General features: G+C 44.6%; 1 protein-coding gene across 3 annotated transcripts; it reads right to left on the reverse strand.

The window, feature by feature from the left end:
- Positions 1–9,107: 9,107 nt before the first annotated feature.
- LOC124462258 (cytoglobin-1-like) lies at positions 9,108–15,044 on the reverse strand. 3 transcript variants are annotated; one of them, XM_047013896.1, is made up of 4 exons: positions 14,686–15,044; positions 10,899–11,130; positions 10,607–10,669; positions 9,108–10,055 (listed from the first exon to the last, which is right to left on the reverse strand). In XM_047013896.1, exons 1-4 carry the CDS (start codon positions 14,811–14,813, stop codon positions 10,050–10,052), a joined length of 429 nt encoding a protein of 142 aa, XP_046869852.1. In that variant the 5' UTR covers positions 14,814–15,044; the 3' UTR covers positions 9,108–10,049. The 3 variants fall into 3 exon arrangements, with proteins under 3 accessions (XP_046869852.1, XP_046869851.1, XP_046869850.1); XM_047013895.1 differs by adding an exon at positions 12,942–13,050 and having other exon boundaries at positions 9,109–10,669; positions 14,686–14,765; XM_047013894.1 differs by having other exon boundaries at positions 9,110–10,669.
- Between the last annotated feature and the right edge of the window lie 769 nt (positions 15,045–15,813).

Genomic DNA, 15,813 nt, shown 5'->3' on the forward strand with positions numbered 1-15,813 from the left:
CTTTCCTTAGTCCTACTCTCGGGTCTTTACATGTATTCATTTAGCAGACGCTTTTAACCAAAGCGACTTCCAGGAGATAGCTTTACTAAAAGTGCATTGGTCAATTAACGTAAACAACGAGATAGCCCCAAAAAGGCTTTTGCAGGCTTTTGTAGTCTCTGATATTGACTGGTGCATGCTGGGATTGCATGACGTCAACTACCCGAGCTCAGTTCACAATTAAAGGTTCCTATGTCTAAACCAAAGAAGTTATTAGTAAGTTATTTGTCCGTGGGATGAAAGTAAATATCTGCAAAATAACTGTTAAAATAGCTAGTTTTGATAAAGTGAAATTATGTGTTTTAACGTAACATTTTGGTGAAAATGTTATTAATATTTGTAAAATAACAGACATCTTAGTGTAATTTTAAGTAACAACATTTGGCTGTAATTCTTATGTAAAATTATAAATGTACAGTTTGCCATCGTCTTTCTATCTGTATATCCTGTATTTCATAAATACAGAAAAAAACACGTATAATTTACAGAAAAAGTGCAGTATTTTTTTTTTTTCACACTGTATGCCTTAATTTTTTGTATAATTGCATCAAATGCAATTAATTCATACTGTTTAAGAATTCTTCATACTGTTTTAATATATCATAAATCTTTGATGATATTGATGAATGATTGACTCATCAAAATTATCTGGAGAAATTCATAGTTTACCCACCTTTTTTTACAACTACATTAATGATCCCAATGCTAAAATAAAATAAACAACAAAGACTGAAATTATTATGATTTTATTATATCATCTGTCCTTCTTTATATTGCAAAATCACAATTCAAATTTGCTACATTCTTGTTTATTTCTACACATTCCTACCAAATCTGTGCAAATTACTATTTACAAATAGTTTCAAATACCGACACAGTATAGTATCATCACCAGTGGATCAATCCCATTAATGCCAAATGTGCGTATCCACTACAGCGGAGCGGGCGGCAAGTGGGCGTCGGCTTCCAATTCATTTCAATGAAACCGGGCGTTGACGCTCGCGTACGCTCCCACAATGCCCTACACGAGCGTCAACGCCCGGTTTCATTGAAAATGAATTGGAAGCCGACTCCAACGCGCCACCCTCTCTGCTGTAGTGGACACGCACCGTAAGCTATCTATGCCGTAGATGTGACCCAGAGTGTTCACAGACAATCCGTGTAGGCATGGCAACATCTTCAGTTTATATCACATTTAAAGCATCTGTGTGAAGCTGTTTGTTGTTTCTCAAGTGGTTTCTCATCCAGACACACTCAAGCACATTGCTTTTGTTTGCTGTTTAAGTTTACAACAAGATTCAGGCCACTGTGGGAATGTGAAAGATTAGAAAACAACAGTCTTAAAGTAAAGTGCACAATATCTAAATTCAACGTAATTTGTATACTTTTCAAAATCATGTACTGACTTTTAAATAATGCTTTTTTATATAAATGTTTCTGCACAGTATTTGTTCAGGAACAAATTGAAAGACCAGAACAGAGGTTGCTGTTCTGAGGCACAGAACACACATTCCACTTTAACTGGGTCCTTATCAAGTCAGAGGGTACATTCCTACACCACAACACAAACAGGCCTCGAACCCCAACAACATGTTGTAGATCCAGCTGCAGCCAGGTGGGCGTCCTTCCTTTGATCCCCTTCCGGAACAGAATGCTCCCCTTCCGGAACAGAATGCTCCCCCTCCGGAACAGAATGCTCCCCTTCCGGAACAGAATAATTAATGGATCATTGTACTCCTCCAGGGATTAAGGCATGGAGAGAGGGATACAGAGAGGGATAGAGAGAGGGGATGGGAGATGGAGAGGGGATGGAGAGAGGGATAAAGGGATGGAGAGAGGAATGGAGAGAGGGCTAGAGAGAGGGAGCGAGGGATAGAGAGAGGGATGGAGAGAGGGATAGAGAGATGGAGAGAGGGATAGAGAGAGGGAGAGAGGGATAGAGAGATGGAGAGAGGGATAGAGAGAGGGAGAGAGGGATAGAGAGAGGGAGAGGGGGATAGAGAGATGGATAGAGGGATAGAGAGAGGGGATGGAGAGGCGATGGAGAGAGGGACAGAGAGATGGAGAGAGGAATAGAGAAAGGGATCGAGAGAGGTATAGAGAGATGGAGAGAGGGATAGAGAGAGGGAGAGGGGATGGAGGGATTCAGAGAGGAATAGAGGGATGGAGAGAGGGAGAGAAGAATAGAGGGATGAAAGGAGAGAAAAGGAAGGAGAGAGTTCATAAAGCTGACATGTAAGATCCCAGTAAAACAATCATTTGTGGAGATAACCAGGCTCTGAATGAATGAGTTAAGAATGAATGTGTGAGCAAATCCACCGCAAGCTGAGAGAGTGCCACTGTCTCAGTACTTATCTCACCCCTACACAGCTGATAGAGAGAGAGCACAAGAGAGAGGGAGAGAGACACCAGCTGATAGAGGGCTTCTTGGCCTCTGAATCATTTAAAGAAAGCTGAAGTACTTCTAGACTTGGGTTAGGGTTAGAGTGTGTCTTGCATCTGGCTGTGGTTAGGGTGTGTCTTGCATTTGGCTGTAGCTAAAGTTAGACTGAAAAAACACGTTCTCAACCAGCATAGATTAGCTCTAATAGGACTATCATAAAACAGGAAGGACTAGTGTTTGGGTGGTGGGGGATGGAGGAGGGGGGTAGAAGATGGAAGACAGAAAGAGGGGTGAAATAGAAAAGTAAGTAAGTCAAGTTTATTTGTATAGCACCTCTTGCAGATAAAATCACAAAGTGCTTCACAACAAAATGCAATACAACACTACAAATAAAGGATACTGAACATTTTAATAGAAATAGAAACATGACAGACAACCATAAAAACCCCTCAACTAACTAAAAGCCTGCTTGAATAGCAAAGTCTTGAGTTGCTTTTTAAAAGCTTCGACAGAAGTTGCACACCGCAGAAAGGGAAGCAAGGCATTCCACAACCTAGGAGCCACTGCAACCTAGGAGCCACTGCAACCTAGGAGCCACTGCAACCTAGGAGCCACTGCAACCTAGGAGCCACTGCAACCTAGGAGCCACACACTCGGATCCCCTCTAGTTTTAAAATGAGTACAGGGAACCACTAAAAGCTTCTGGCCCAATGACTTCAATTTACGGGTGGGGTTATGAAGCTGTATTAAATCAGAAATGTAGGGATGAACTTCTCCATTTAGGGCTCTGAAGGTGAGGACCAGGATTTTAAATCAAATTCTGTACTGGACTGGTAACCAGTGAAGTGATGCTAAAACAGGTGTAATGTGTGCTCTTTTGTTAACGTGCGTTAAAAGCCTTGCAGCAGAGTTCTGAACGGCCTGGAGACGGTCGAGCTCCTTCTTGCTCAAACAGGTAAAAAGACTATTAAAATAATCTAAACGAAAATAAATAAAATCATGAATAATTATCTCCAGTTCACCCTTGGACACTACTTTTCTTAATTTGGAAATATTCCTCAGTTGGACCAGTTCTAACTAATTGTTTAGAGTGACGCCCCAAGGACATAGCTGAATCAAACACTACACCTCAGCTCCTGAGGCTCAACAGAATCAAACACTCCACCTCAGCTGCTGAGGCTGGACAGAATCAAACACTCCACCTCAGCTGCTGAGGCTGGACAGAATCAAACACTACACCTCAGCTCCTGAGGCTCAACAGAATCAAACACTCCACCTCATCTCCTGAGGCTCAACAGAATCAAACACTCCACCTCAGCTGCTGAGGCTGGACAGAATCAAACACTACACCTCAGCTCCTGAGGCTCAACAGAATCAAACACTACACCTCAGCTCCTGAGGCTCAACAGAATCAAACACTACACCTCAGCTCCTGAGGCTCAGCTGGACAGAATCAAACACTCCACCTCAGCTCCTGAGGCAGGACAGAATCAAACACTCCACCTCAGCTCCTGAGGCAGGACAGAATCAAACACTACACCTCAGCTCCTGAGGCTCAGCTGGACAGAATCAAACACTACACCTCAGCTCCTGAGACTGGACAGAATCAAACACTACACCTCAGCTCCTGAGGCTCAGCTGGACAGAATCAAACACTACACCTCAGCTCCTGAGGCAGGACAGAATCAAACACTCCACCTCAGCTCCTGAGGCTCAGCTGGACAGAATCAAACACTACACCTCAGCTCCTGAGGCTGGACAGAATCAAACACTCCACCTCAGCTCCTGAGGCTCAGCTGGACAGATGGGCCTAATTCACCAATATGCTGCTTCATCTGTGGGATTTTACATTCAGGGGCAATAATTAGAGTTTCTGTTTTATCTGAGTTTAAAAGCAAAAAGTTGTCACCCAACCACTGTTTAATACTAGTCAAGCAATTGATTAAAGACGACAGTTTATAGAACTCTGTTTGCTTAAACGAGCAGTACAGTTGAATATTATCCACATACAGATGGTAAGATTTGTCGCCAAATTGACTAATAATCTGTCCTAGAGGAAATATATACAAGAGGAACAGAATAGGTCCTAAAACAGAACCCTGAGGTACCCACACGACAATTCTGCAGTTTCAGACATGATCTGATTCACATAGACACTGAAACTTTCACCAGAAAGGTAGGATGAAAACCATTTAAAAACTGATACAGACATCCCTACCAGATCTCTACCAAGTCTATTGATCATAATATTATGACCAATAGTGTCAAAAGCAGACGAAAGGTCCAATAGGACCAAAATGAAAAGAGGTGTAAGAAAGAGAGATAGAAGAGAACAGGAAAAAGTAGAAGCGAGGCCTGATGTGCTCTACATTTAGACACACCCTAGCCACAGCCAGATGCAAGACACACCCTAACCCTAACCCAAGACACACCCAACCCTAACCCAGCCAGACCCTAACCCTAACCACAGCCAGTCAGATGATAAAACTTTGTGATTTCTACTCATCAGAGGCTTCCTGTTCTCCTACCTTGCATGTTTGAGTCTGTTGTCATGTGGGTCATTTCAGGCCCTCTGTTCCATTGCTCTTCATGTAGGGCGCCTCCTTCTCACAGGCGTTACCTGTGTGCCTGGAACACACAGACAAATATTGTACCACTCCTATGACTAATCACCACAACATCACAGTTCTTGATGTGTACTGTCCGATTTTAAGATTGACTGGAAATATATATTTTTTCAAACAGTATTACAAAAATGTAAGAACATTTTCTTGTGGAGTCTTAATCCATTCATCCAATTGCCAAGCTAACCTTAACCTTCTGTTGCCATGCTGACTTTGACCTGCTGTTGCCATGGTAACTCCCTTGGATTAGCAGAGTCTGGGTTCACTACAGGTATACTAAGAGATGACTAATTCACTAACTCTAAAAGGTGAAAGAAGTTCGACCTCCATCATCTTATAGACCTCTACCTTCTTATAGACTTCCACCATCTTATAGACTTCCACCATCTTATAAACTTCCACCATCTTAGACCTCCACAATCTTAGAACCTCCCTCTTATCATTACTTTTATTTTGAAGAGAGAGACAGAGAAAGAAAGAGAGAGAAAGAGAGAGAGAGGAAAGGGGAAAGATAAAGGGGAGGGAGTGCACTCACGGTTTGACCCTGTTGGAGAACCTCCTCCTCAGCAGCAGAGCGATGGTGGTGAGCACCATCATTGTGGTACACATGGTCCTCCGTCCTCCTTCCTGTTGCCCCTGGAATGCAAGAACGCAAAAGCCTTCTCTCACATTGAGCAGGTTCCAGTCAGGGAGAGGTGTGTTGCCAGAAATGGAACTATTCCTGCCCTGCTCTCTCTCACTTCTGTAGGAGCTTAGCTGTGAGGATTAGCTGAGATCAGGAGGAGGATTGGTGGACCAGACTTTACTGGCAGGGCCAGGAGGTAAACACAGCACACTGTGTGCATGCGTGTGTGTGTGTTTGTGTGAGGGGGGTCAGATGGCTGAGCGGTTGGGGAATCGGGCTGTTAATCAGAAGGTTTCTGGTTCGATTCCCAGTGTGCCAATGACGTTGTGTCCTTGGGCAAGGCACTTCACCCTACTTGACTCAGGGGGAATGTCCCTGTACTTAGTGTAAGTAGCGTCTGCCATATGACTAAATGTAAATGTGTGTGTGTTGTGGCAAGTCACTGGCTCACATAGGGCTGACACACATACAACTCAGGAGACTGGAGACAAAGGACGGTAAATACGCATTCATGTGTTTGATTAACAAAATAAAAATTTTCAAACAAAAATGGAAATCTTCCTAGCTGACCCACCCAGGTCAACTGATAATAGGTGCGTTCGACATGGACTGCGGCTGCATGAAATGACCGGCGAGAGAGAAAACGGCTCTGTGAAGTCGGACATTCCAGCTTCTCGTGGTTTGCTGTGTTGACGTCAGTCATGGCCGATCAAGCGCTGTTTGTTTACTTTACTTTATTTATAATTAAACTTAGTCTTTCCGTTAGTGAAGAGGCGGACAAATACCCTTTATTCTCAATTTTTTTTATTCAATTAAACTGTTTGGTCCAGATTTGAGCATTGGCAAAACTGAAGGTGTCCGAATATTACAAAACACACGTCAAAGTTGTCATGTGTGAGTCTGGTCAATCATGAAATAGCTGTTGTAGTGGGGTTTCCACGTGTCAAATTAGAAATACTTCATTTATCATAACGTTTCGGGGCACCACCATAATATTAGTTTGGGACATACCAAGAATGACATGGTTATTTTTCAGGAAGAAGGAGTAGTTACTAGAATCAAGATTTCAGTAAACACAACATTAAAACAAAGTAACAAACAAGACACAAATAACCCTCTCATAATTCTCCACCTTGTACTATCGTGGTAAAGGTGAAGTCTGAAGAACTTTCCTCAAAAGTTCTGATTAAGGTATGTTCTTTGTTCAACTGCCGCCAAAACGGATAGCAAATGGTTAATGGAGACGTGTTGTCTCAAGCAGGCCCTTTGAAGCTTGCAAGTTAGCAGGAGGGCTGAGATTGGGGAGGTCCCCCCCCAATTCTATGGTTCCTTTGCATCGGCATTTGGTGGGTAATCAGCATACTGAGGGTGTTACAAGGGCTGATTAGGTTTGTCTGATGTGATTGAATCACTCTTCAGGTGTGGCCAGATGTTGGCTCTGTGTGGTCTTGCTGACCTCACTACACTGTGTCGTCACTTGAACCCGTGCGGTGCTCTTGAGAAAATGCGCTCGGCTACACAGCCGGCAGTTCTTGAATCGATCTCACGGTACTTTGATGGCGACGTCACAGTAACGTATCATCGGCGCCTTCTCAAGTCGGACAAAAAGTCTAACCAGAAATTCACTGTTTCAAGTCAGCCTGGGGGCGAGGCGCACAGCCTGGGGGCGAGGCGCACAGCCTGGGATGCTGTCCCTGGTGCTGGGAGAACCTCCTCTCTCTGAGCCTCAGGATGTGTGTTTGTCAGAGTGTAAGTGTACTTGTACATGTAAGTCCAGCCCTCGCCTACATTTTCCCCTTTTCCATCAACGCATTTTGGGTGCCGGTTCGGAGCCGGTGCCTAATCGCGAACTAGTTCTTCCTCTTTCGACAGACTGGGAACCGGAAAAGTGGTTTGTACATGGTTCGTACGTGGTTCGAATATGAGACGTATACAGTGACGTAATGACGTGGCTCTGTGGTGGCTCTCGCCCGTGGAAAAAAAAAACGGTTCTTAGTAAGCTCCGTTCTTGAACCAGCTCTGAACTGGCTCTAGCACCAGCTCCGAACTAGCTCCCGGTTCACTTTGTGGAAAGGGGGTAAATGAAGCCTTGAATTTGCACAACAGGTTCTTTACTTTTGCTGTTATAGAGATATGGCTTGGTGATTTATATAACAATAGATATGGCTCAGTGATTTATATAACAAGTTCTGGTTCCATGCTGGTGCTCACAAGCCATACATTTTCTGAATAGTGCACTGCAACCCAGATACCTGAGGAGGGGAGTCCAACTAACCAAGGTATCTTTAGGAAAGGCGGGGGTTAGGGTTTGTTGAGTGAAGGCCAGAGTTAGGGTTCTCCCTAATTTAAATTGGATTACTTGATCTACAGTGATTAGGTTTATTGTTTCTGGTGGTGTGAGGTAAGGGTTTATATTGGGACGTGTATCATGTTCATATGCTTTAGCGCTTTAGTGTCTCTAGGTTTGGGCCGATGATGCAATCTAGATTTAGGAATGAGGCGAAGGAGGGGCTGCAGTAGAGGCCGTGTGCAGGCTAATTCAAGGAGACTTCATTAGTCAGTGCAAGTGAGGTTCGGACACTAAGCTCACTTTGATCATTATGCTGCAAAAACCTTCCCACATAAGCCCATGCAGTCCAACACGGAGCCCTGTGTGGCTGCTCTTGTGGCATGCGTCTCTCTCGTGACCAGTTGACAGAGACACTCTTCAGGAGACACAAAAAGAATCCTGCTTCCCTGGGACTGCTGAGTCTTGCTGTGCCATGCTTAGACCAGTAGGCCACAGCACCAATGACCAGTAGGCCACAGCACTAATGACCAGTAGGCCACAGCACTTATGACCAGTAGGCCACAGCACTAATGACCAGTAGGCCACAGCACTAATGACCAGTAGGCCACAGCACTAATGACCAGAAGGCCACAGCACTAATGACCAGAAGGCCACAGCACTAATGACCAGTAGGCCACAGCACTAATGACCAGTAGGCCACAGCACTAATGACTAGTAGGCCACAGCACTAATGACCAGTAGGCCACAGCACTAATTACCAGTAGGCCACAGCACTAATGACTAGTAGGCCACAGCACCAATGACCAGTAGGCCACAGCACTAATGACCAGAAGGCCACAGCACTAATGACCAGTAGGCCACAGCACTAATGACCAGTAGGCCACGGCACTAATGACCAGAAGGCCACAGCACTAATGACCAGAAGGCCACAGCACTAATGACCAGTAGGCCACAGCACTAATGACCAGAAGGCCACAGCACTAATGACCAGTAGGCCACAGCACTAATGCTGGATTGTATTTTGTACAAACGACAAGTGTATTTAGGATAGTGGTGGGTAAAATGAGATCAAGCAGCAGCGATTGAGTGATTGTTTGATTTGTTTAATATGCTTGATAAAGTATTATATATAGAAAGACATATGAAAAATAATGAACATTTTACCAAACATTTACAATTCAAAAAATGAGATGTCATTGCCATAATTCTAATACCTACAAAGTTATTCATGATTTACAAAACATCCCCAAAAAATCTCTGTAGGAAACCTCAGCTAGAAAGATTAGATGAATGTAGATTCCTGACAGCTGTTCAACCATCTTTATGTTCTTCAGGATGTCCAATGTTGGCCATCAACATCTGGGTAGAGTCCAGTAGAAACCAGGGTTTTTATGTGGCCAGTAGAGAGACCAGGGTTGTCATTGCCAGGAGAGAGAGACCAGGGTTGTCATGGCCAGGAGAGAGACCAGGGTTGTCATGGCCAGTAGAGAGACCAGGGTTGTCTTGGCCAGTAGAGAGACCAGGGTTGTCATGGCCAGGAGAGAGATCAGGGTTGTCATGGCCAGGAGAGAGATCAGGGTTGTCATGGCCAGTAGAGAGACCAGGGTTGTCATGGCCAGGAGAGAGATCAGGGTTGTCATGGCCAGGAGAGAGATCAGGGTTGTCATGGCCAGGAGAGAGATCAGGGTTGTCATGGCCAGTAGAGAGACCAGGGTTGTCATGGCCAGTAGAGAGACCAGGGTTGTCATGGCCAGTAGAGAGACCAGGGTTGTCATGGCCAGTAGAGAGACCAGGGTTGTCATGGCCAGAAGAGAGAGACCAGGGTTGTCATGGCCAGGAGAGAGATCAGGGTTGTCATGGCCAGAAGAAAGAGAGAAACCAGGGTTGTCATGGCTATTAGAGATTAGGGTTGTCATGGCCAGAAGAGAGAGAGAGACCAGGGTTGTCATGGCTAGTAGAGACCAGGGTTGTCATGGCCAGTAGAGAGAGAGAGGCCAGGGTTGTCATGGCCAGGAGAGAGACCAGGGCTGTCATGGCTAGTAGGGACCAGGGTTGTCATGGCCAGTAGAGAGAGAGAGACCAGGGTTGTCATGGCTAGTAGAGACCAGGGTTGTTATGGCCAGTAAGGAGAGAGAGGCCAGGGTTGTCATGGCCAGGAGAGAGAGAGAGATCAGGATTGAGTATCAAACGGTAGTTATTCCAGCCAGACTGCTTGGCAGTGTTAGGGGTTAGGGAAGCAGTCTTGTTCCTAGTATCTTTATGTGCTCCTACCACACGCATGTCAAACACCTCCAGCCAGCTCCTCCCACATGCATGTCAAACACCTCCAGCCAGCTCCTCCCACATGCATGTCACACACCTCCAGCCAGCTCCTCCCACATGCATGTCAAACACCTCCAGCCAGCTCCTCCCACACACAAGTCACACCCCTACAGCCAACTCCTCCCATACGCATGTCAAACACCTCCAGCCAGCTCCTCCCACACACAAGTCACACCCCTACAGCCAACTCCTCCCATAAGCATGTCAAACACCTCCAGCCAGCTCCTCCCACACACAAGTCACACCCCTACAGCCAGCTCTTCATACAGACACGTCACATGCCTGTAGATGGATGCCAGCAGCTTGGTCCAGGCCCCACCCACCTCTGGTGTGATGTAATCAGGATACTCCTCCCCCAGAACCTCCAAGATTACACTGTTTAGATACTGAAGTTGGGGAGGAGAGGGAGGGAAGGGAGGGGAAGGGGGAGAGGAGCGAGGGGAGGCAGGGGGGAGAGAATAGAGAGATAAAGTTGGGAGAGTAGGAGTGGGATGGGGGTGAGGATATTGTGTGGGTGATATCATATGAATCTATAATATTTAGATTCTGTCAGAGAAGTGTGAGATGTGTGTGATGTGTGTGATATGAGTATGTGAGTGTGTACAGATTCTTCACCTTGAAGTATACAGGCTCCACCTTGTGTTTGAGTGAATGAGACCTGCCCACCAGCAGCAGCACTGATGCCATCTTGTCTCCATTATGGATGTTCTCCACCAGGGTATTGATGGCACTCATAACCCTCCGAGCGTGCCTCCTCAGCAGGGCACTTGTCTGCAGCTCACCAGCCTCCTGCATGTGCTGAAATTGGGGGAAGTACTGCTTGGAGTCTGGGTAGTTCTGGAAGAGTCTGGAGGGTGGTAGGGTAGAGGAGGGTGTTGGAGGGAGCAGTAGGGAAGAGGGCAGAGTAGGGGCAGGGTTACGTCACACATACAAATACAAATAGTACCCACCAACACCCAAGTATGTTTCTGGGACAGAGCAGCGTGTATCATGAGTAAATATTATGTGAAAGAGCCAATTTAGCGACACGGCTGCATATTTGACCCTTTACCCTCTTGTAATGTTTAACAGATGTTCTCTGTGTTGTTCTCTGAAGACAAAAAGGAGCTATACTTCTAACCCCACAGACATGCATACCTAACTTCTCCCATATGACTGTTGACCAAAGCTAAGGGTTAGGATTCCGTGAAAGCAGTACTATGCGAGACATGCCACATACAGGCTGAGATCTCTTGCAGACAACACAAGGTTACCTTATAATCTGGTTAAGTCAAACCGTGCCTCTGTCCATGGCGCTGCTATCTGACAGATACACATTCATTGTAAGATTGTCTTTTCGTGTTAGGTTAGTTAAGTTATGTCAACATTTTGACTGTATGCTTTTCTGGCAAGGACTTTTATACGTATTCACTTACCAAGTTAAGCATTTTGGCCAAATGGTCCCTATTTTCCCACTGTTTGGGTGCAGTCACCTGCTCATATAGCTCTCTATCACGTTGCCCACAGCCCTGCAGCGCCTCCTTTATAAGAAGTGGCTTTGATCATGCTTGGCAATATTGAGCACATTCCACAAACAAAGTATAGAATTTTGGGAGATTGTACTGCCCCATTTCCCAATCTATCCCAACATCAGAAAGGCAATTGTATGCAACAGTTTTGCTTATAGACTTCAGATTTTTTTCATCCCTTCAGATGTTCTAAGACATTCTAGAGGGCTCTTCTCTGGGTCTTGAGAACTTCCTGGCTGGCTGAGAACTTCCTGGTTATCTGAGAACAGCAGAACTGGGTGGCTCCACATGTATGCATTGATCACCCCAACCTTGTATTGATGAACGCTAGCCCTGTACTCATTACCCCTAACCCTGTATTAATTTCCCTAGCCCTGTATTAATTATCCCTCCCTAACCCTGTAATGATTACTGTAAACCTGTATTAATTACTGTTGTTGATTCCCCTAACCCTGTATTGATTAGACTGTCATTAGACTGTGGGTCGGGTTCAGTCATGGTGACTGTTAGAGAGTAAGGCATGGTGATTGTTAGAGAGTAAGGCATGGTGATTGTTAGAGAGTAAGGCATGGTGATTGTTAGAGAGTAAGGCATGGTGATTGTTAGAGAGTAAGGCATGGTGATTGTTGGAGAGTAAGGCATGGTGATTGTTAGAGTGTAAGGCATGGTCATTGTTAGAGAGTAAGGCATGGTGATTGTTAGAGTGTAAGGCATGGTCATTGTTAGAGTGTAAGGCATGGTAATTTTTAGAGAGTAAGGCATGGTGATTGTTAGAGAGTAAGGCATTGCTGACTGTAGAAACAATAATATGACTGTATGACATTTTGGTTATGAAAGAGTCTGCACACATAGTCCAACACACACAGTCCAAATGCACACCTTTCCGTATCAACTGCTGTGCTACAGGTATATTTGTTTCGGAATTTACCTTTACCTTTTCCTTCAACTTTAACCTTCGAAAAATCATAATACCACACCCGATGGATTTACTGGCTGGGTGAAGTTCTGTGTCATGCAGATAATCATAACATTACATTCCATTAACCATTGATACAATTAATTCTGCCTTTAGTTTGGCTAGAGAAATACAGTTAAATTGTTTTCATTTTCCAGAAGCTTTCACCCAAAGTAAAACAAATGGCGCATATACCGTGGATAGTAAAGCAGAACATCAAGGATCAGAAGTACATAGTCCTCGAATCTGGCCCAGGCCATCCCCCCTCTTTCCCCACATTTCCTGTTTTCTCCAAACATTATCTCTGTCAGAAATAAAGGCAGAAATGCTATCGGAACTACAGTACAACAGTAACCAGTGCCGGATTAACAATTTTCTGTGCCCTGGGCAACAAGGCTCAAGGTCCCCCACCCCCCCCCCTGTTTGATGTGTTGCTAGTTTCGGATTTCCAAAATTAATGCAAGCGCGCCAAGCGCACGAGCGAATTTTTTGGCCCTTGAGCGCAAAATAATTATTTGAGCTTTATGTAAAATAAACATTTTGCGAGCCGTTTTTCAATTGGTCAAATCTTGTCAGACAGTAGGTAAGAAAGTAACAGCTGGCTGGCGTCAGTTACTTGTAAAATGCATAGATAATGTTTACACAGTAAAATCTCAATTTAGCTTGCCCCTAAGTTAAAACATATTAGAGTGTGCAAACATTAGCAATAACGTCAGTAAGTTTGAGGTGTATGTATAGGCTAACCATTAAATTAGCAGCTTCCCGTATTTAACAATGATGAAACATGGACATACCTGAAAGTGATGCACGGGCACCATCTTGCAGTCTCTTTCTTTTTTTTTCTTCCCCTGACTCCTGTTATCGTTTTAAGCAGATTTTTGAAAAGTTTACCTAGCCTAACTGTCAAAGTTCGTCAGCCCACTGAGGGAAGGGCACCCACAGCGAGCTTGGGAAGTTGACTGTGTAGCCCATTTGTTTTGTTTTGTTTGGGGCGGTGGGGGGCACCATCGTAACTTTTTGTGAGCATTTAAATAAATCTCTTGTTCTGCCTGTTTTGTAATATACGTGTCTAATAGTTCTATACTAAAATAATATCTGTATTATAAGTAGGTCTATTGGTATGATGATGTTTCAGTTGGCTATTTTTTTGTGCCCCCTCAGGAGTTGGTACCCTACGCACAGCACGTGGTGCGGGTTATGGGAGCGGCGGCACTGGCTACTAGACTACACAAACACTGTTTTTGACGTGATTTAACATAACGTTTTTATCGAACGAGTTGCAATAAAGTGCTCACATTAAGGAAAATAAGGACTGCGTTCATAACGTGATATAGGCCTAACATTTTGTCAAGGGCCGGAGGGCCCCTTAGATGTCATGTGCCCCTGGGCAAGTGCCCCATTGCCCTAATGGTTGATCCGGCACTGACAGTAACATCTCAATAACAATGCATTGGACGGTGCTGAAACATCAACTTAAGTGAAATAGCACTTTTGTAAATGTAGTTTCTTGCCACAGAGTAGTGCAACAGGATCTCAAAAAACAACATGCAGAGATGTGACGAACTCAAAACTTCTAAGTTTTGCTTTCAGTGCCCTTAGGTCAGGAGTAGTAGTAGCTTGAAGAGGAGCCATAAAATGTCACTTATTAAATGTAATATGTCATGTTGGAGGTTAAATTAAGTAGGGTCATAGTTGTGTGAACTCTAACCCAGGTAAAAAATAACTTGGGCTGCTTCTAGAGCCAGACAGAGTCAGGGTCAGGGTCAAGGTTGAAGTCAGGGTCAAGGTTAAGGTCAGGGTTATGTAGGGTTGAGCATGGGTTAGTGTTAGCAGAAAAGGAGGAGACAGGGAGGGTGGTGAGACAGGAAGGGTGGTGAAACAGAGAGAAGGAGGAGACAGGAAGAGTCAGGACCGGTAAAGAGTCCCAGGGCACCAATACCTGACTAGTATTGCAGCCCCCGTGTCCTCACAGTGCTGGTAGACTTTGCTCCAGGACTTTTGGACCAGCCACCTCTCTGTCTCTGAGAGTTGGTCTGGCAGCTCCACAGCTGCCTGCTCTCTGTTCATCCTGGCCGCCAGAAAAAAATTATTCAAAGGATCCCAGCAACCCAGCCTGCCGTCCCTAGTTCAATCCTTTGAAAGAGGGTGTGTGTGTGCTGGACTCTGCTCCTCTGAGTGTGTGTGTGTGTTGGAAGGGGGAACACCTCAGGAAAACACTGAATGAGGAGGAGCCTCCCTCCCACATACAGTGCCCTCCAAAAGTATTGGAACAGTGAGGCCAATTCCTTTATTTTTGCTGTAGACTGAAAACATTTGGGCTTGACATCAAACGATGAATGTGAAACCAGAGATCAACGTTTCAGCTTTTATTTCCAGGTATTTACATCAGGATCTGATGCACAAATTAGAAAATATCACCTTTTTGTTTGAACCCACCCATTTGTCACGTGAGCAAAAGTATTGGAACATATGACTGACAGGTGTGTTTTGTTGCCCAGGTGTGTCCTATTACATACATTATTCAATCAATAAATACCACTGAATGTCTACACTCAGGTTCAGATTGGGTAAGATAGGTTTTGTCTATGCAGACTGTATTCAGAGGTGAAAACAACATGAAAACCGGAGCGCTGTCTTTGGGTGAAAAACAAGCAATTGTGAGTCTTAGAGAAGATGGAAAATCAATCAGAGCCATTGCAGAAACATTGGCCATAGCCAGTACAACCATTTGGAATGTCCTGAAGAAGAAGAAAACTACTGGTGTACTAAGTAACAGACGTCGAACAGGTAGACCAAGGAAAACATCAGCAGTTGATGACAGAAACATTGTGAGAGCTGTAAAGAAAGACCCTAAAACAACTGTTAGTGAGATCAGCAACAACCTCCAGATGGCAGGAGTGAAGGTATCACTATCTACTGTTCGCAGAAGACTTCATGAACAAAAGTACAAGGGCTACACCAGAAGATGCAAACCACTCATTAGCAAGAAGAATAGGAAGGCCAGGCTGGAATTTGCCAAAAAGTACAGAGATGAACCTCAAAAATTCTGGGACAAAGTTTTATGGAC

The sequence above is a fragment of the Hypomesus transpacificus genome, unplaced genomic scaffold (assembly GCF_021917145.1).
Source record: "Hypomesus transpacificus isolate Combined female unplaced genomic scaffold, fHypTra1 scaffold_206, whole genome shotgun sequence".
Classification (NCBI taxonomy): domain Eukaryota; kingdom Metazoa; phylum Chordata; class Actinopteri; order Osmeriformes; family Osmeridae; genus Hypomesus; species Hypomesus transpacificus.

Excerpts from the sequence above, each read along its gene's own strand:
- LOC124462258 (XM_047013894.1), bottom strand. The coding sequence starts at position 14,813 with ATGAACAGAGAGCAGGCAGCTGTGGAGCTGCCAGACCAACTCTCAGAG. Across the intron at positions 11,131-14,685 it reads GGGGCTGCAATACTAGTCAG|ACTCTTCCAGAACTACCCAG; the intron begins GTATTGGTGCCC and ends ACCACCCTCCAG. Across the intron at positions 10,670-10,898 it reads TGGAGCCTGTATACTTCAAG|TATCTAAACAGTGTAATCTT; the intron begins GTGAAGAATCTG and ends CCCCAACTTCAG.